Raw genomic sequence first — 21,069 nt, forward strand, 5'->3', positions numbered from 1 at the left:
CAGATGAGGGGATCAAGTACAGTGGGCGCTGTACCTGGATCCTCGTCTGAAGAAGTGTGCTTTTAGCGCAGAAAAGCTTACGTTCTGGATAAAACATTGTTGGTCTTAAAGGTGCCACTCGATGCCTGAATGAATGAGGTTGTCTCCTGGAAGGGCTGCAGTCTGTGAGCATAAGACTCATTTATGTCCAAACTGTTGTATATCTGCTGGCTGCTTTGCTCCACCCACTGCAGCAAATACAGTTTGTGGGGCTTTGGAAATGGCCTCCCAGACTGAAATCCCTGTTAGCCGTCCAGCGTCCTGGGCTGGGTGGAGAAAGTTCCCATCTGGGGGGAGCTGAGGATAAAATGAGGGAACCTCCAGTATCTGCCCGCTGGGACTTCTGGGAGAACCGAGGGAGCAAATAAAACATGGAGTGGAAGAGAGACAGGTTTTGGGCCCGAGTCAGCATGGGAGGGGTTGGCTTTGTTCTAGCGTTTGGTTTGCTTTCAGTGCAGTGGCAACCACTACAGGTTTTGCCCTGGGAAGTTAGCAAGTAACAAACAATTTCAAACTGGGCTTTTATGCAGATTGAGGGGAGCAAAGCTTAATTGCAGGCTCAGCTGGAGTCGTTGGCAGCACAAAACGGACTAAGTCTCAAAAAGCTCTGACAAGTGAATGTACTAAAACTCCGGAGATGTTCAACAGAGCTCCCATGTTCCACTCAAGGCCAGCAAAAGGGAGGGTGGGGGTGCTGGATCTGGGACTTGGAACAGAGACGGGAATCTGCTGCAAGACTGCCCCCCCCCCAAAAAAAAGAGTCTCTGAACCAGAGGGAGCACATCTGTGTTCCCTTCGCCTCATGGGACCTGGGAACTTCTCCCCTGAGATACAGTTTTGAAGTGGGCCATCTAGGGCTGGACTCAACTCCTCACTTAGCTCCTAGAACAAGGCAAGTCAGAACCTCCTGTCAGTTGCTGCCATCAAGGCCTCTGCCTAATTCTCATTACGGATCCAAAACCCAATGGCCACAGTCAGTCCTAGCCTCAGGAGCTTCTGGAGAGCCAGTTTGGTTTAGTGGTTAAGTGCGTGGATTCTTATCTGGGAGAACCGGGTTTGACTCCCCACTGCTCCACTTGTAGCTGCTGGGATGGCCTTGGGTCAGCCATAGCTCTGGCAGAGGTTGTCCTTGAAAGGGCAGCTGCTGTGAGAGCCCTCTCAGCCCCACCCACCTCACAGGGTGTCTGTTGTGGGAGGAGAAGATATAGGAGATTGTAAGCCGCTCTGAGTCTCTGATTCAGGGAGAAGGGCAGGGTATAAATCTGCCCCCACCTCACAGGGTGTCTGTTGTGGGTGGAGAAGATATAGGAGATTGTAAGCCGCTCTGAGTCTCTGATTCAGGGAGAAGGGCAGGGTATAAATCTGCCCACACCTCACAGGGTGTCTGTTGTGGGGGGAGAAGATATAGGAGATTGTAAGCTGCTCTGTGTCTCTGATTCAGAGAGAAGGGCAGGGTATAAATCTGCCCCCACCTCACAGGGTGTCTGTTGTGGGTGGAGAAGATATAGGAGATTGTAAGCCGCTCTGAGTATCTGATTCAGGGAGAAGGGCAGGGTATAAATCTGCAATTCTTCTTCTTCTAGTGTCCCTTCCTGTCCCGAGCTCTGTGATTCTTCTGCAGCACCAAATGTAGTTGGATATTGTCCATTTTCTAAACCTTCCTCTAATGATTCCTGAACTGTCATTCTTTGGCCTTTGATACTCATGTTCTTGAGATGTGGATGCCTCAGTTGTAGAATGTATCCAAACTCCATGGATAAACCTGAAGTAAATAGCTAAACTTAAATACAGTCACGATTGTATTGTATTGTATTGTTTACCTCTAGGTTCTGTGAAAGTGCCAGCAAAAACAGAAGATCTTATTCAAAGTGTCCTGACAGGTAACACACATGTGACATTGTATGTTGGGTTGTGGGTTTTTTAAAAATAAAATCATAGAGTTGGAAGGGACCTCCAGGGTCATCTAGTCCAACCCTCTGCACAATGCAGGGACTTCTCAAATACTCCCTCCCCAGTGACCCCTGCAAGCTCCATGCCCAGAAGATGGCAAAAAACCCTCCAGAATCCCCAGTCAAACTGGTCTGGAAAAAAATGGTTGACTGACCCCAAAGTGGCGATCAGCATTCCCCTGGACATGTAGGAAAGGGCCACAAGATGCAGCCCTTCCTGCCCTCCTTCTCCTGGTCTGCTCAAGTTCACAGGATCCTCATTGCTGTCAGATGGCCATCTAGCCTCTGTTTAAAAACCTCCAAGGAAGGAGAGCCCACCACCTCCCAAGGAGGAAGTCTGTTCCACTGAGGAACCGCTCTAACAGTCATAGAATCCTAGAGTTGGAAGGAACCTCCATGGTCTTCTAAATCAACCCCCTGCACAATGCAGGAAACTCACAAACACCTCCCGCTAAATTCACAGGATCCTCATTGCTGTCAGATGGCCATCAAGCCGCTGTTTAAAAATCTCCAAGGAAGGAGAGCCCACCACCTCCCGAGGAGGAAGCCTGTTCCACTGAGGAACCGCTCTAACAGTCAGGAAGTTCATAGAATCACAGAGTGGGAAGGGACCTCCAGGGTCATCTAGTCCAACCCCCTGCACAGTGTAGGAAACTCACAAACACCTCCCCCTAAATTCACAGGATCCTCATTGCTGTCAGAGGGCCATCTAGCCTCTGTTTAAAGACCTCCAAGGAAGGAGAGCCCACCACCTCCTGTTGGAAGAGACCTCCAGGGTCATCCAGTCCAACCCCCTGCACAATGCAGGAAATTCACAAATACCTCCCCCTAAATTCACAGGATCTCATTGCTGTCAGATGGCCATCTAGCCTCTGTCTAGAAACCTCCAAGGAAGGAGAGCCCATCACCTCCCAAGGAGGAAGCCTGTTCTACTGAGGAACTGCTCTAATGGTCAGGAAGTTCTTCCTAATGTTTAGTCAAAAACTCTTCTGACTTAAGTTAATCCATTGGTTCTGTCTGACTTTCTGGAGCAACAGAAAACAGTTCTGCACCATCCTCTATTTGACAGCCCTTCAAGTACTTGAAGTTGGTGTTCTGGAGGAAGAGATGTTCAACCAGTGTATTGTGATCCCTCCCCCTTCTGAACTAATTATTGTTGTGCAAAATTCAAGGCTTTGGTCCACCAAGGTCTACTGAGACTGGCAGTGGCTCTCCAGGGTCTCAGGCTGAGAAAGTCCTTCACATTGAGATGCTGGGGATTGAACCGGGGACCTTCTGCATTCCAAGTAGGTGCTCCACCACTGAGCTATGGTGTAGTTTAACCACAATACCACACTGACTAATATTTTGCAGCCTGTCAGCACACACAGTCTCAAGTCACAGTAAAGAGCATGATCAAGGTGAGCTTACCTTTGACATTCTCTTCTCTCCAGCCCAAAGAGCTTTCACAACCTGTCGGTGAGGTTTTGCATGCCCTTTGAGTATAGGAGGAGAAGAAGAAGAACTTTGTTTTCCCTCATTGCAGAAGTCGAAGCACAAACCATAGAAGAGCTGAAGCAGCAGAAGGCCTTTGTGAAACTCCAGAAGAAGCACTACAAGGAGATGAAGGACCTGGTGAAAAGGCACCACAAGAAGACCACCGACCTCATCAAAGAACACACGGCAAAGTACAACGAGATCCAAAACGACTACATGCGACGGCGGGCATTGCTGGAGAAAACAGCTAAAAGGGACAATAAGAAAAAGTAGGGCACTCCTCTTACAAACAAGATGTTTTGCCTTCACTGTTCCCATTTATTCAAATAATATGGTAATTTCAGTTGGTGGAGTCAGGGCTTTCTTTGTAGCAGGAACTCCTTTGAATATTAGGCCACACACCCCCTGGTGTAGCCAGTCCTCCTGGAGCTTACACTAGTCCCTCTAAGAAGAGCCCTGTAAGCTCTTGGAGGATTGGCTACATCATGGGGGTGTGGCCTCATAGGCAAAGGAGTTCCTGCTACAAAAGAAGCCCTGCATCTTAGGCCACGCCCCCCTGATGTAGCCAATCCTCCTGGAGCTTACAGGAGGCCCATTAAGAAGAGCCCTGGAAGCTCTGGGAGGATTGGCTACATCATGGGGGTGTGGCCTAATATTCAAAGGAGTTCCTGTAGCAAAAAAAGCCCTGTGTGGAGCCAAAAGTAGGCGTTTTTAATGTGCTATCAGGTATCCTTTAAGATCCCATTAATGGCAGCTCACGCAGTGGTTGGGGTACGATTAGATTCTTCATACCCCAACCAAATAGAAAGGGGGACACAAGTTTTCAATTAAAGATTGGCAGATGTAAGCTGGGTGCTCTTACTTGGAGGTAAAGGAAGACCCCTGCTTCTTAGATTTTTGACTTGACAGACAAGACACAGGTGGAGATGAACAACAGAAGTTTATTTAACAGAAAATAAAGTATGTAATAAGGTAAGGATGACGTGTGGATGGCTCAGATACATAAAACGAAGCTGTCTCTCAAATAGCATTGGTAACTCCTGAGGGGAGATTGGATCCCCACTTTCTCTGGGCGGGTGGATCCCTATATGAACCTATCGAAGCTGCCTTCTACTGAATCAGACCCTGGGTCCATCCAAGTCAGTCTTGTCTGCTCAGACTGGCAGCGGCTCTCCAGGGTCTCCAGCTGAGGTTTTTCACGCCTACTTGCCTGGGATTGAACCTGGTACCTTCTGCTTACCAAGCAGATGCTCTACCACTGAGCCACCTGTCCCTCCCCAGATTCCCTCTGCAGAAAATTCTCTCACAAAAGCCCTCCTTCCCACAAAACCTACAAACACCAGTGAGCAATGAGAGGCTCTGAACAGGATGTTTATTTGTACCACAAAAGTAAGCTTTCTTCCATAAGTCAACCCCAAAACCCTAACTAGAAAGCCCAGTAAAAGTCGGTCTAATCTGACACCCCTTTCCACACCCACCAAAATCCCATCTGGAGGGGAGGGGGGAGGGCTTTTTTCTCCCCTTTTAAGGCTGAGACTGGCTTAGCCCCTCCCATCCCGCGGGGTTCCCTGGGTTCTGATTGGCTGACCATTTCTTGGATTTGCATGAGGCCTGAATGGCAGATCTCCTCTTCCTTTCTCTCTCCCTTCCTTGCTCCCTCCCTCCCTCTTCCTTCCTCTCTTCCTCCCTCTACCATTTTACCTTCACGACAACCTCTGAGCTAAAGAGAAATTTGGGACTGGCTGAGCAGGGATTTAAACTTGGACCCACACTTCAGCCTCTGCATCAGTCTGGCTGTCAACAGCCGTGTGCAGCTCTGCTCTCCCTGGAGTGACTTTTTGTGGCCGGCTCTGCTCGCAATGCCTCCCCCCTCCCAAGAAAGGACAGCCAGGTGTGACAACCTGAATTCCTAACCTGCATCCTCAGGTCAGGTTTTGGGGCTGTTTCGTAAGCAACGATGCTGGCCTCTTCTTGGTGCTGTTCCTGTGGTTTCCTAGGAAACAGGCTGCAAACCTGAGCACAGCTGGAAGGACCTCTGGTTATCTGTCAGGGCTCCAGCAGATGCTCTGCATTTCTTTTGGCCTGACATTATTTATTTTTTTAACCCATGCTTCTGCTGCTGTTCTGCTTGCTCTGGCTGTGTGGGTTTCACATGGCCCCCTTCTTTGCTCCCCCCTACCCACCTCACCCTTTAGAGTTGTGGCGCTTTCCCAAGGCCAAAAATATCAGGCTGCTCCTTGGGGAGTTTGTTGCTCGGATTCCATTTGGTGAAAATTGTTTTCCCTTCCCTTCCCATTCTGTTCTGTTGTTTCACGCAGCTTGTGCTTCTTGGAGAGATCTCTGGGTGTTTGGGGAGCGTTGTTTGTTGCAGCCTCATAAATAGTTTCACGTCAGGGTGCCCTTGCTTGGGAGTGGGACCTAAAAGGGACTGAGCTAGTGCAGAAAGAGGGAGATTCAGCGTCTTGAAATAACACCAGCCACAATTTCAAAAAAAAATGGCACAAGAAAGAAACAAATGTCACTGGGGAGGTGGAAACTGGATCAAATGCTGAGAAAACTTGTGTTCTTACCACCCCATCTATATTTATCCCCGTGCATCATAGGACATAGAGCTGGAAGGGACCCCAAGGGTCATCTAGTCCAGCCTTCTGCACAATGCAGGAAATCCAGAGTGGTCTTCTCCACCGTTCCCTGAGTGTGACAGAGGGAGGCAGAAAACCTCTAGGATTCCTGGGACAAACTGACCAGGAGGAAAACTCATTCCTGACCTCAAAGTGTCAATCAGCGTTTCCCTGGGTGTGTAAGAAGGGGTCTTGAGAACCGAGTATTGATGCAACCCTTCTTGCCTTTCTTCTCATGATCTGCCTAATTCACAGGATCTTCATTGCTGTCAGAGGGCCATCTAGCCTCTGTTGAAAAACCTCCAAGGAAGGAGAGCCCACCACCTCCCAAGGAGGAAGCCTGTTCCACTGAGGAACCGCTCTAACCTCACAAACACCTCCCCCTAAATTCACAGGATCCTCATTGCTGTCAGATGGCCATCTAGCCTCTGTTGAAAAACCTCCAAGGAAGGAGAGCCCACCACCGCCCAAGGAGGAAGCCTGTTCCACTGAGGAACCGCTCTAAACTCACAAACACCTCCCCCTAAATTCACAGGATCCTCATTGCTGTCAGATGGCCATCTAGCCTCTGTTGAAAAACCTCCAAGGAAGGAGAGCCCACCACCGCCCAAGGAGGAAGCCTGTTCCACTGAGGAACCGCTCTAAACTCACAAACACCTCCCCCTAAATTCACAGGATCCTCATTGCTGTCAGAGGGCCATCTAGCCTCTGTTGAAAAACCTCCAAGGAAGGAGAGCCCACCACCGCCCAAGGAGGAAGCCTGTTCCACTGAGGAACCGCTCTAAACTCACAAACACCTCCCCCTAAATTCACAGGATCCTCATTGCTGTCAGATGGCCATCTAGCCTCTGTTGAAAAACCTCCAAGGAAGGAGAGCCCACCACCGCCCAAGGAGGAAGCCTGTTCCACTGAGGAACCGCTCTAAACTCACAAACACCTCCCCCTAAATTCACAGGATCCTCATTGCTGTCAGAGGGCCATCTAGCCTCTGTTGAAAAACCTCCAAGGAAGGAGAGCCCACCACCGCCCAAGGAGGAAGCCTGTTCCACTGAGGAACCGCTCTAAACTCACAAACACCTCCCCCTAAATTCACAGGATCCTCATTGCTGTCAGAGGGCCATCTAGCCTCTGTTGAAAAACCTCCAAGGAAGGAGAGCCCACCACCGCCCAAGGAGGAAGCCTGTTCCACTGAGGAACCGCTCTAAACTCACAAACACCTCCCCCTAAATTCACAGGATCCTCATTGCTCTCAGAGGGCCATCTAGCCTCTGTTGAAAAACCTCCAAGGAAGGAGAGCCCACCACCTCCTGAGGAGGAAGCCTGTTCCACTGAGGAACTGCTCTAATGCAGGGGTGGCCAACGGTAGCTCTCCAGATGTTTTTTGCCTACAACTCCCATCAGCCCCAGCCATTGGCCATGCTTGCTGGGGCTGATAGGAGTTGTAGGCAAAAAAACATCTGGAGAGCTACCGTTGGCCACCCCTGCTCTAATGGTCAGGAAGTTCTTCCTAATGTTGAGCTGGAAACTCTTCTGATTTAATTCCAACCTGTTGGTTCTGGTCTGACCTTCTGGGGCCATAGAAAACAAGTCCGCACTATCCTCTATTTGGCAGCCATTTGAGTACTTGAAGGTGATGATCATGTCACCTCTCAGTTGTCTCCTCTCCAGCTAAACATCCCCAGCTCCTTCAGCCTTTCCTCATAGGACTTGGTCTCCAGACCCCTCATCATCTTCATCACCCTCCTCTGGGCCCTTTCCAGCTTGTCTACATCCTTCTTAAAATGTGGTGCCCAAAACTGAACACAATACTCCAGATGAGGTCTTACCAGAGCAGAGCAAAGCAGTACTATCACATGATCTGGACACTATACTTCTTTTAACACAGCCCAAAATTGCATTTGCCTTTTTAGCCGGCGCATCACACTGTTGCCTCACGTTCAGCATATGGTCCACTAAGACCCCTAGATCCTTTTCACACAGACTACTGCTCAGACAATCGCCCCCATCCTATAACCATGCATTGGACTTTATATTTATCCCTGTTGAAATTCATTTTGTTAGATGTAGCTCATTTTTCCAGCTTGTCGAGATCACCCTGAACCGTCTCGCTTCTGCGTAACTGAAGTGGTCGTCTTGTGTTTCTTCATCTCCTTTGTGCAGAGGGGAAACGGGCAGTCCGGATCACGGGTCTTCCGTGGTGGAGCAAGAACTGACCTCCCTGGACTCAGAAATGACCCAGAAGTTGATCGAGCTGAAGGACAAGCAGCAGCAGCAGCTGCTGAATCTCCGGCAAGAGCAATACTACAGCGAGAAGTACCAGAAACAGGCCCACATCAAGCTGGTAGGTGCAGGCCACAGTCCTCTCTCCCTGGGCGCTTGCAGATCCTGTCCTGCGCAGAAAGAGGGAGAGGAGGGCATTTTATGTCAAGGCTCCTTCATGCATAAAAGCCTCACGTTCTGGTGATGCAACCAGGGGTGGGATTCTAGCAGGAGCTCCTTTGCATATTAGGCCACACACCCCTGATATAGCCAATCCTCCAAGAGCTTACAAGGCTCTTCTTACAAGGCCTACTGGAAGCTCCAGGAGGATTGGCTTCAGAGAGGCGTGGCCCAGGGGTGGGATTCTAGCAGGAGCTCCTTTGCATATGAGGCCACGCCCCCTGATGTAGCCAATCCCCCAAGAGTTTACAAGGCTCTTTTTTGTAAGCTCTTGGAGGATTGGCTGCATCAGGGGGTGTGGCCTCATATGCAAAGGAGCTCCTGGATGCAACCCCCTCCTCCAAAGGACACAGGCTGGCTGCATGAAGTGGCTTCTTTACAGCTGTTTTCAGAGCTGAAAGGAAGACCAGCCTGTTAAGGGGCTAGCCAGCATGGTGGACTGGTTACCGTCTCAGACTGGAATCCAAGAGAACAAGGTTCAAATCCCACCACTTATGCTGTGGAGCTTCTGTGGGTGACCCTGGACCAGTCACAGACTTTCAGCCTGGCCTCCCTCACAAGGTGGATGTTGTGAGGATAAAACAGAAAGGAGGAGGGAAGAATTACAGGAGTCACCTGAAGGGGGGTATAACGGAAGTACATAAATAATAATCAAATGAGTGTTTTGAAAGTGAAATTGCTGGGAGGGTTCCTTATCTTCAAACCCCTTCCAACCCTCCCAGCAATTAACACAGAACAATGGGTCACATTCAACAGCCAGTTTCCTTATCACTACCCTTCCAGGAAGCCCCACCAAACAATGGGCACATCCACAAACCAATTGCCCTTTCATCACACCCCCTCCAGCCTAGAAATAGCAGCTCTCCAGCAGCCCTGGCCCCACTCAATGCACAGCAGCCAAGAAGGTCAGAGCGCCTGCTCCGGCTGCAACGCCACTGAGGATGTTTTCCGCAGCTGAGAACGAAACATCTGGAAGGAAAACTTTCTCCAGTAGAACACGGCACTTGATCCCGAAAGATTATACAAACCCTAAAGAGTAGTCTAGTGGCTCCATAAAGACAGTCTAAACTGTCAGCAGTCAAATCTCATGATCACTGCATGTTTATCTGCAAAGTGTTGGCACCACTTTTCATCAGAATGGTCACTGTCTGTCAAATGCTGTCAGATTCTAAACATTACTGCATACTAAGTAGACTGCCTCTAAGTAGACTCAGGTGCCCAAAGTGATTTTCAGGGAAATCAATCATACAAAAGATGGATGGATGGACAGATAGACAGACTGGATGGATGGACGGGTGGGTGGGTGGATGGACGGAGAGATAGACAGACTGGATGGATGGACGGACGGGTGGGTGGGTGGATGGATGGATGGACGGACAGACAAATAGACTGGATGGATGGACGGACGGACAGATAGACAGACTGGATGGATGGATGGGTGGGTGGGTGGACGGACGGACAGATAGACAGACTGGATGGATGGACGGACGGACGGGTGGGTAGGTGGATGAACGGACGGACAGACAAATAGACTGGGTGGACGGACGGACAGATAGATAGACTGGATGGGTGGGTGGACGGACGGACAGATAGACAGACTGGATGGATGGGTGGGTGGGTGGATGGATGGATGGACGGACAGACAAATTGGATGGATGGACAGACAGACTGGATGGACGGATGGGTGGGTGGGTGGATGGATGGACGGACAGATAGACAGACTGGATGGATGGACGGATGGGTGGGTGGATGGATGGACAGACGGGTGGGTGGATGGACGGACGGACAGACAGACAAATAGACTGGATGGATGGATGGACGGATGGGTGGGTGGATGGATGGATGGACAGATAGACAGACTGGATGGATGGGTGGATGGATGGACGGACGGACAGATAGACAGACTGGATGGATGAATGGACGGACGGGTGGGTGGGTGGACGGACGGACGGACGGACAGACAAATAGACTGGATGGATGGATGGATGGACAGACAGACTGGATGGATGGATGGACGGACAGACAGATAGACTGGATGGATGGACGGGTGGGTGGGTGGATGGATGGACGGACAGACGGGTGGGTGGACAGACGGACAGACTGATGGACGGATGGGTGGATGGATGTTCGGGTGGATGGATGGATGAACGGACAGATAGACAGACTGGATGGGCGGACAGACAGACAGACTGGATGGATGGATGGACGGACTGTTAGACAGACTGGACGGATGAGAGAGAGAGAGAAAATGTATGCCCCCATCTAAAGATACCTAAATCTGTGGATTGGGGGCACAATAACACTAAGCCGATTTTCTTACAAACTTGGGAGACCCGCCCTGCCCCCAGTTCCCAAAAAAGCACAACCCTGAGACCTTTAAAAATATTTGTTGGGGGATTTAAATTCCCTTCCAGGTTTAAAAAAAAACAACTGTTGCCATGGGGGTGGTGCTGAGGCTGGCCTCAGAGGTGGGGGGAGGGGGGCCATGAAGCAGTGGGGGAATGAGGCGCCCCCCCCACCCCACCATGAGAGTTGGATAAAAACAAAACAGAGGTAAACTCTACAACAGCCATGAGGTTTTAAATCCAGGAACACATCCGTTGACGCTGAGAACCAGTGTGGCTGAGAGATCACAGTGCCAGACTCGGTTCTGGGAGACCCAGGTTTGAATCCCCGCTCTCCCATGGAGGTTTGCTGGGTGAGGGTGGTCTAGTTTGCTTCACAGGCTGTTGTGAAGATCCCAGGGAGAAAGGAGAGGAGGATGGAGCCACCGGCTGCGAGTTCCCCCTGGAGAGAAAGGCAGGGGACAAATGAAATAAACACACTTCAGTCAGACCAAAAAATAATCTGCCTGGTCCCAGGTCCTCTTTCCAACACCGGCCAGCCAGGTACTTCTGAGGAAGTCTACAAACAAGGCATGGAGACGACAGCTTCTCCACCCCCCACACACATACAATTGTCCCTCCTTCAAGCATGTCCCTCCATTCATCTACCGTAGGCGGTAGAGCTATCTTCTTAATTCACTTGACTGTCTTTTAAAGTCACCCGATCTAATAGCCATCTTTGCATCATGTTCTAAAAACTATTTGTGTGCAATGCAAGGAATGGTTCCCCCCACCACCACCCCATGTCCTGCATTCCAGTCAGCTGAGTGGGGTGACCTCCAATCTGTAGTGTTCTGGGAGAGGGAGAAAAAGGTTTTCATTCTCCATTGCGTGCATAATGTTTTTGTGTGTTTATTATGTTTCCATAGTCATCTTTTTCCCTACACTGAAGAGCCCCCAGATTCTTTAGATTGTAGTTGAAAACGCCAACCACTTTTCTAGCCCCGTTCTGTATTTTTTCAGCTCAGAAATATCCTTTTATAAGACCGTGTGACCAAAACTGTGCATAGTTCTCCCAATCAGACTGTATCACAGCCTTGCTATTTAGCTGCAGAGTCATTTGCTGATTTATTTGTTCTCTCCGTCCTCATTCTAATGGCAATGCTATTGCTACTTTTCAGAACTTGGGAATTCTTTCTGTACTAAATAAAACCTTCAGGCCATAACTGGTTGTTTTCACATTAGTCCAGCTCTTCAACGGGTCCCTGCATTCTGTTAGTTGCATCCTAGAAAACCCAACCGCTGCTATCCAAGGTTACAGCCACTGTGATTATCATTTCGGAAGAAGTTGTTCAATTAGTGCAGCCTACAAAACTGGGAGCACAGTCTTTCCTGTCTAAAAATGGCATCCAGCTATTTCTCGCGTGTGCCAAAGAACCTTCTGTAAAACGATGTGTGCTCGACATGGATGCCAGAAAGCACGAGCTATAAACAGCAACGGAATGCTATGCCAATATTGTCCCAAAGCAGATTTTATTTTCACAGCTGCAGCTCGCTCTTGGCGGGGGGGAGGCACCCTGTGTGGGGCAGCTGCCCTCAGGGCTAAAGCTGGAATCCTGCCCAATGGGGGGAGAGAGGGAGAGAGAGACCCTTTGGGAACATCCAGTTCACATGCAGAGAGGACCAGACCATTTCGATCTGCCCTCCTGCCCTGCTCACTGCTGGGACACATTTGGGGTGACCAAAGAGCAAACTTAGCTGCTCCACCCCTGTCCTGCACTGTAGTTCTGCCTTGGGGTCTTCTGTGCCAGTGCAGTCAGTGTGGCCGGAATCACGGATCATAGGAGCAAGCAGGCCTGGGAGCCATCCTCGAATCAACAGGGTTTTTATAACTTACGTACATGAGCACGTAAATATAACACAACTCTTGTTTACCAGCATTTTGTGATTTCACAAGCTAGACATCATTCATTCATTCGTTTCAGTTTCATCCCACCTTTCTCCCAAAAGGGGCCTGTACCTTCTCCTCTCCTCCATCTTATCCTTCCAGTGTGGTTTCCCAGCAAGCTTCCATGGCAGAGTGGGGATTCGAACTTGAGTCTTGACACTCTAGCCACGACCCCACATACACTCTCAATGTGCATCATGTGAAATGGGGGTTGGATTAAACTGGGGCTGGTTATTGTGATTGGATACTCCAAACACTCTCTTTAGTCAGGGCGATGCCCTCTTGGACTGTAGAGGGAGCCTTTGTGCCAGATCTCTCAGGGGAATCCTGGTTTCACAAGCTAACCTTGGTTAAATCGCAGTTTCATGTGGTCATCAGTGTTCCTTCTAAGCTGAGTTAGTGTGAGCTAGCTCACAGTTTTTTAGCCTCTGGCTTACACATTTTTGTCTCAGCTCAGGAAAAATGGCCCGAGAGCAAACTAATGTATACAGCAGCTCACAACTTTAATGCCAGGAGCTCACTAAGTTTTGGGCAACACATTTTAAGAAGGATGTAGACAAGCTGGAAGAGGTCCAGAGGAGGGCGACGAGGGTGGTGAGTGGTCTGGAGACCAAGTCCTATGAGGAAAGGCTGAAGGAGCTGGGGATGTTTAGCCTGGAGAGGAGGCAGCTGAGAGGTGATAGGATCGCCATCTTCAAGTGCTTGAAGGGCTGTCCTATAGAGGATGGTGTGGAATTGTTTTCTGTGGCCCCAGAAGGTAGGACCAGAACCAGTGGGTTGAAATTAAATCAAAAGAGTTTCCAGCTCAACATTAGGAAGAACTTCCTGACCGTTAGAGCGGTTCCTCAGTGGAACAGGCGTCCTCGGGAGGTGGTGGGCTCTCCTTCCTTGGAGGTTTTTCAACAGAGGCTGGATGGCCATCTGACAGCAATGAGGATCCTGTGAATTTAGGGGGAGCTATTTGTGAGTTTAGAGTGGTTCCTCAGTGGAACAGGCTTCCTCCTTGGGAGATGGTGGGCTCTCCTTCCATGGAGGTTTTTAAACAGGCTAGATGGCCATCTGACAGCAATGAGGATCCTGTGAATTTAGGGGGAGGTATTTGTGAGTTTAGAGCGGTTCCTCAGTGGAACAGGCTTCCTCCTCGGGAGATGGTGGGCTCTCCTTCATTGGAGGTTTCTAAACAGAGGCTAGATGGCCATCTGACAGCAATGAAGATCCTGTGAATTTAGGGGGAGGTGTTTGTGAATTTCCTGCATTGTGTAGGGGGTTGGACTACATGACCCTGGAGGTCCCCTCCAACTCTAGGATTCTATGATTCTAAGTAGAATTTTGGCTCACAAGTCTCCGCAGCTTAGAGGGAACATTGGCAGTAATATGACCTGATCCACGGATTTCCTTTACATTAGAAATATCTCACCCAGATTCTTTTCCGAGTTGGGCAACATGTGACTTGGGGAGCCCCACCCAGTTCTCAAGGGCAGCAATAAGGCTTCTGAGCGCCACAGTTTATCTGCCTCATTCAGTGCATAAAGATGCCCAGCCTGCTGGCCTGCCCAGCTGAGATGATTACAGAGGCTGGAGCACCAGTCCTTGGAGGAAAGACGGGAGAGCCGAGGAATTTCCCATTTCCGGGGGGGGGGGGCGTGGGAGAGGCTTATCACACTCTGCATGGGGTAGAGAGAGCTGGCAAAGTGAACTTTTCCTCCCTCTCCCAAAATACTATACCTCAAAGGCATCCAATGGAGCTGAGGGGCAGGGGCTTCAGGGCATACAGAAGTAATTTAGGGGGAGGTATTTGTGAATTTCCTGCATTGACCCTGGAGGTCCCTTCCAACTCTATGGTTCTATAAATACTTCTTTACACAGAGAGCAATTCAAATGTGAACTTTGCTAACAAAGGATGTAGCGATGGCTGCAGGAATAAACAGCTTGAAAAGGGGATTAATATATTCAAAGATGATAAATCTATCAGTGACCGAGGGGAACCTCCACATTCAGAGGCACAAAGTCCCAGAGCCAGGAGGCAGCATCAGGAGAAGGCCTTGGCCTCTGTGCCCCTTTGTTGGCTGTCCAGAGGAACTGGGTGGCCACTGTGTGAGACAGGAGGCTGGACTAGATGGACCCTCCCTGGTCTGACCCAGCAGGCCTCTTCCGATGTTCTTCTCAGGGGAAGGCCTCAACCTCTCTGCTCTGTTATTGGCCCTCCAGAGGAACTGGCTGGCTCCATGTGGGACAGGAGGCTGGACTAGATGGACTACTGGTCTGATCAAGCAGGGCTCTTCTGAGGTACTTCTCAGGGGAAGGCCTCAGCCTCTCTGCCCTGTTGTGGGCCCTCCAGAGGAACTGGTTGGCCCCTGTGTGAGACAGGAGGCAGGACTAGGTGGACCCTCACTGGCCTGACCCAGCAGGGCTCTTCTGATATTCTTCTCAGGAGAAGGCCTTGGCCTCTGTGCCCCTTTGTTGGCCCTCCAGAGGAACTGGGTGGCCACTGTGTGAGACAGGAGGCTGGACTAGATGGGCCCTCCCTGGTCTGACCCAGCAGGACTCTTCTGATGCTCTTCTCAGGGGAAGGCCTTGGCCTCTGTGCCCCTTTGTTGGCCCTCCAGAGGAACTGGGTGGCCACTGTGTGAGGCAGGAGGCTGGACTAGATGGGCCCTCCCTGTTCTGACCCAGCAGGGCTCTTCTGATGCTCTTCTCAGGGGAAGGCCTCGGCCTCTCTGCCCTGTTGTTGGCCCTCCAGAGGAACTGGTTGGCCCCTGTGTGAGACAGGAGGCAGGACTAGGTGGACCCTCCCTGGTCTGACTCAGCAGGACTCTTCTGATGCTCTTCTCAGGGGAAGGACTCGGCCTCTCTGCCCTGTTGCTGGCCCTTCAGAGGAACTGGTTGGCCACTGTGTGAGACAGGAGGCTGGACTAGATGGACCCTCACTGGTCTGACCCAGCAGGGCTCTTCTCATGTTCTTATGAAGGCCTTGGCCTCTCTGTCCTGTTGTTGACGCTCCAGAGGAACTGGCTGGCCACTATGAGAGACAGGAGGCTGGACTAGGTGGACCCTCACTGGTCTGACCCAGCAGGACTCTTCTGATGCTCTTCTCAGGGGAAGGCCTCAGCCTTTCTGCCCTTTTACTGGCCATCCAGAGGAACTGGATGGCCACTGTGTGAGATGAGATGCTGGACTAGATGGACCCTTCCTGGTCTGACCCAGCTGGACTCTTCTGATGCTCTTCTCAGGGGAAGGCCTCAGCCTCTCTGCCCTGTTGTTGGCCCTCCAGAGGAACTGGGTGGTCACTGTTGTTGTTGTTGCTGCTGTTCATAAATTAACACACACTTTTTAAACATTCTAAACTGTTTAAAGATATATTCAGATCAATGCATGGGGCCATAAATTGTCTGTTTCCTTTGAACGTTGTGCGGCATACTCACCCACTTCTACTTTCTGCAGGGTCTCTCTCTCTCTCTCTCTTGTGTATCGACGTATTTGCCCACCAAGGGGAATGTTGCATCTGCTTGTTCCTGGGACTTCTGTCCCTCCAGACGGTCATTTGATTTGTTTTGCATCTGACCAGCAGATGGTGGCTTATGTACAGCATATGGGGAGTCGGTTGCTCTGACACTCTCGTTTCAAATCAGCTTGAATGAAGTTGTTTTAACAGTTCTGACATTTTTTTTTAAAAAAAATAGCATATTCACAAAGCATTTGGAGTAAAAGCACAGATAAATACCCCCAGCTGATTGCTTAGCCTTGTAAATTAATTACCATAAATATTGTTGGAACTTTTAATGGTGTAAAGCAGACCCTGCAGAACAGGCTGGGTGCCCCGCAAGCAGCTACCAAGAGGGTTGTCTCCCCTGGCAGTTGACAGCAGGTGTTTTGACATCAACACAATGTAAGACGCAAAGTGAGGAAAGTGTTGCTTTCAGGCCCAGGGTGGCAGGAGACAAGAGAACATAAGAGAACCCCTGTTGGATCAGGCCAGTGGCCCATCCAGTCCAACACTCTGTGTCACACAGTGGCCCAAACCCAGGGGCCATCAGGAGGTCCACCAGTGGGGCCAGGACACTAGAAGCCCTCCCACTGTGCTCCCCCAAGCACCAAGAATAGAGAGCATCACTGCCCTAGACATAAGAACATAAGAGAAGCCCTGCTGGATCAGGCCAATGGCCCCTCCAGTCCAACACTCTGTGTCACATAAGAACAGAAAAGAAGCCCTGCTGGATCAGGCCAATGGTCCCTCCAGTCCAACACTCTGTGTCACATAAGAACATAAGAGAAGCCCTGTTGAATCAGGCCAATAGCCCATCCAGTCCTACACTCTGTGTCACATAAGAACATAAGAAAAGCCATGTTAGATCAGGCCAATGGCCCATCCAGTCCAACACTGTGTCACATAAGAACAGAAGAGAAGCCATGTTGGATCAGGCCAGTGGCCCATCCAGTTCAACACTCTGTGTCACATAAGAACATAAGAGAAGCAATGTTGGATCAGGCCAGTGGCCCCTCCAGTCCAACACTCTGTGTCACATAAGAACATAAGAGAAGCCCTGTTGGATCAGGCCACTGGCCCCTCCAGTCCAACACTCTGTGTCACATAAGAACATAAGAGAAGCCATGTTGGATCAGGCCAATGGCCCATCCATTCCAATACTCTGTGTCACATAAGAACATAAGAGAAGCCCTGTTGGATCAGGCCAGTGGCTCCTGCAGTCCAACACTCTGTGTCACAGAAGAACATAAGAGAAGCCATGTTGGATCAGGCCAGTGGCCCCTCCAGTCCAACACTGTGTCACACAGTGGCCCAAAGCCAGGGGCCATCAGGAGGTGTACCACTGAGGTCAGAACTCCAGAAGCCCTCCCACTGCTGCCCCTCAAGCACCAATGATACAGAACACCACTGCCCCAAAGTGAGTGGTCCATCCATACTAGTGAGGGTCCATCTAATCCAGCCTCCTGTCTCACGCCACAGTGGCCAACCAGTTCCTCTGGAGGGCCAACAACAGGGCATGGAGACTAAGGCCTTCCCCAGATGTGGCCTCTTGGCTCTGGGAATTCAGAGGTTTAGTGTCTCTGAAGATGGAGGTTCCCGCAGTCACCATGGCTAGCAGCCATGAATCTATCTCATTCCCCTCTCCAAGCTGTTTATTTCTGTGGACTTTACTACATTCTCTGACAGAGAAATCCACCTTTTAATCCCCCTCTGTGCCGAGTAGTATTCCCATGTGAAGTGGAACTCCCTGCCTTCCCATTCCACGCTTTATCCAGATTTGTTGGTTATCCCAAGAGGGCAGGGGAGGGCGAGAGCGCCTTCCTTTCAGCTCTGCGGGGAGGCTGATTTCACTGCAAGCTGAGGTGGTCTTGCCTTTGTGGGGCTTCCTCCTTCCCCACTCAGAGTCGCTCCCCTGACATCCCCCAGAGGTTAAATCTTTCCAGGGGTCATTTAATAGAAAAAAGAGGTGCCGAAGCTCATTAGCACAACTCATTTGCATATGCCACACCCCCTGACATCACTGAAAGCTGTACTCAATTAGATCAGCCCAGCATCTACCTTAAAAGGCTTCTGGAATTATAATCGTCATAAGAAAACATGACTCCCATCCTTCTTAAATTGCTTTCTCCTGTGTGGAATGAGGAAGATTTCCATCGGTCTGCTTGATAGGTTTTGGTTCTTTCTCCCCTTTTTTGTGGGGGAAAATATTAGAAAGTTTGTCAGATCTTAGAGTTCAGCGAAATTCTCCCAGGGGGTTTGAGCAATGGAGCCCAGAAGCAAATATTGGGGGGGTGGGGGGAGTAAGAAAGAAAGAGCACAATAAAAGGTTCTCGAGCTCTGCTCCTATGAGCTCCTGCCCAAAACGAGGCGGCCTGAATATTTCACAGCGGTTGCTTCCGCCCTGTGGGGTGGGCTCCCTTAGGGGGTGAAGGGATGGGATGGGGAGGATCCTTTTTGGCAGATCCGGGAAACCGCTGCAGGGCCTGGCTTGTTGGGGGGGAGCATTACCGAGCAGCATTCTCAGCAAAGGGTTTTGTGTGTTGCGTTTTTAGGTTTGGTTTTACTTAATGTTCATCTGTTTAATGGAGCAAGTTATAAATGTGAGCGGCTCTGAGCTGTGAATGGAATGTTGTTAAATGAATATGAGCTGAAAATCAATCTTTCCTCACAGTGGGGCTTGAGTAAGTTTAAATCCTAAATGAAATTAAAGGAATGGTGATTGTGGAGCTTTTATAATACGGCTGCCTGTTTTTTCTTTCTTTCTTTCCTTCCCCCCTTCCCCCTCCCTGCAGCTTGTTCAAAAGCTGACGGATGTTGCGGAAGAATGCCAAAACAGTCAGCTAAAGAAACTGAAAGAGATCTGTGAAAGGTAAGGGAGTGGCAAATAAATGCCATCACGTCTGCCCAACCTGGTGGGGGCACGCATGGGGTGTCGCCTTCCTAAAAGTTTCTCTCCTTGTTGCAGAGAAAAGAAAGAACTGAAAAAAAAGATGGACAAGAAGAGGCAAGAGAAAATCACAGAAGCTAAATCAAAGGACAGGAATCAAATGGACGAGTATGTACAATCTTAAACTTCTAGGGGTCCCTGTGAGTGGCCCACTATGGCATAAGACCAGAGAAGAAGCCATGTTGGATCAGGCCAGTGGCCCCTCCAGTCCAACACTCTGTGTCACATAAGAACATAAGAGAAGCCATGTTGGATCAGGCCAGTGGCCCCTCCAGTCCAACACTCTGTGTCACATAAGAACATAAGAGAAGCCATGTTGGATCAGGCCAGTGGCCCATCCAGTCCAACACTCTTCGTTGCACAGTGGCCAAAACCCAAGTGCCATCAGGAGGTCCCACCAGCAGGGCCAGAAGCCCTCCCACCAAGAAGACAGAGCATCACTGCCCCAGACATAAGAACATAAGAGAAGCCATGTTGGATCAGGCCAGTGGTCCATCCAGTCCAACACAGTGGCCAAAATTTCGCAAGTTTGGTGTAGTGGTTAAGTGTGCAGACTCTTACCTGGGAGAACCGGGTTTGATTCCCCACTCCTCCACTTGCACCTGCTGGAATGGCCTTTGGTCAGCCATAGCTCTGGCAGAGGTTGTCCTTGAAAGGGTAGCTGCTGTGAGAGCCCTCTCTAGCCCCACCCACCTCACAGGGTGTCTGTTGTGGGGGAGGAAGGTAAAGGAGATTGTAAGCCGCTCTGGGACTCTTCGGAGTGGAGGGCGGGATATAAATCCAATATCTTCATCTACTTCGCAGGGTGTCTGTTGTGGGGGGGGGGGAGGGAAAGGAGATTGTGAGCCGCTCTGAGACTCTTCGGAGTGGGGGGTGGGATATAAATCCAATTTCTTCTTCATCTTCTTCTTCAAAACCCAAGTGCCATCAGGAGGTCCACCAGCAGGGCCAGAACTCCAGAAGCCCTCCCACTCTTGACTCCAAGCACCAAGAAGACAGATCATCACTTGCCCCAGACAGACTGATGGACCTCTGCTCCATTGGTTTATCCATTCACTTCTTTAAGTAGCCTATACTTGTGGCCATCACCTCTTCCTGTGGCAGTTTAGAAAAGAGATGACTAAGGGGAGACATGAGAGAGGTTTATAAAATTATGCACAGAGTGCAAAGGGTGGACAAAAAGAACTTGTTCAGGATGAACAAAAGGAAATACTCTTTTACAGAGGAGATTGATTAAAATGTGTAATTTGTGACCAAACTATGTAGTTATGGCCGCAAGAGTAAACATCTTGAAGAGAGGATTACAAAGATTACATTAGGGAAGGCCTCAGCCCTCCAGAAGAACTGACTGGCCACTGTGTGAGACAGGAGGCTGAACTGGATGGCTCCTCCCTGGTCTGACACAGCAGGGCTCTTCTGATGTTCTTCTCAGGGGAAGGCCTCAGCCTCTCTGCCCTGTTGTTGGCCCTCCAGAGGAACTGGTTGGCCACTGTGTGAGACAGGAGGCTGGACTAGGTGGACCCTCCCTGGTCTGACTCAGCAGGACTCTTCTGATGCTCTTCTCAGGGGAAGGCCTCGGCCTCTCTGCCCTGTTGTTGGCCCTCCAGAGGAACTGGTTGGCCACTGTGTGAGACAGAAGGCTGGGCTAGATGGACCCTCACTGGTCTGACCCAGCAGGGCTCTTCTGACATTCTTCTCAGGGGAAGGCCTCGGCCTCTCTGCCCTGTTGTTGGCCCTCCAGAGGAACTGGTTGGCCACTGTGTGAGACAGAAGGCTGGGCTAGATGGACCCTCCCTGGTCTGACTCAGCAGGACTCTTCTGATGTTCTTCTCAGGGGAAGGC

At 50.2% G+C, this 21,069-nt stretch overlaps 1 protein-coding gene across 1 annotated transcript in view; it reads left to right on the forward strand.

Annotated features, from left to right (window-relative positions):
* Nucleotides 1–21,069, forward strand: part of PLCB1 (phospholipase C beta 1) — a 576,948-nt gene that overhangs the window by 458,413 nt on the left and 97,466 nt on the right. The window contains 5 exon segments of the mRNA XM_060261607.1: nt 1,866–1,919; nt 3,514–3,733; nt 8,246–8,426; nt 19,073–19,149; nt 19,246–19,335. Coding sequence (XP_060117590.1) covers nt 1,866–1,919; nt 3,514–3,733; nt 8,246–8,426; nt 19,073–19,149; nt 19,246–19,335 — 622 coding nt within the window.

The sequence above is a fragment of the Heteronotia binoei genome, chromosome 1, assembly GCF_032191835.1.
Source record: "Heteronotia binoei isolate CCM8104 ecotype False Entrance Well chromosome 1, APGP_CSIRO_Hbin_v1, whole genome shotgun sequence".
In the NCBI taxonomy this organism is placed as follows: domain Eukaryota; kingdom Metazoa; phylum Chordata; class Lepidosauria; order Squamata; family Gekkonidae; genus Heteronotia; species Heteronotia binoei.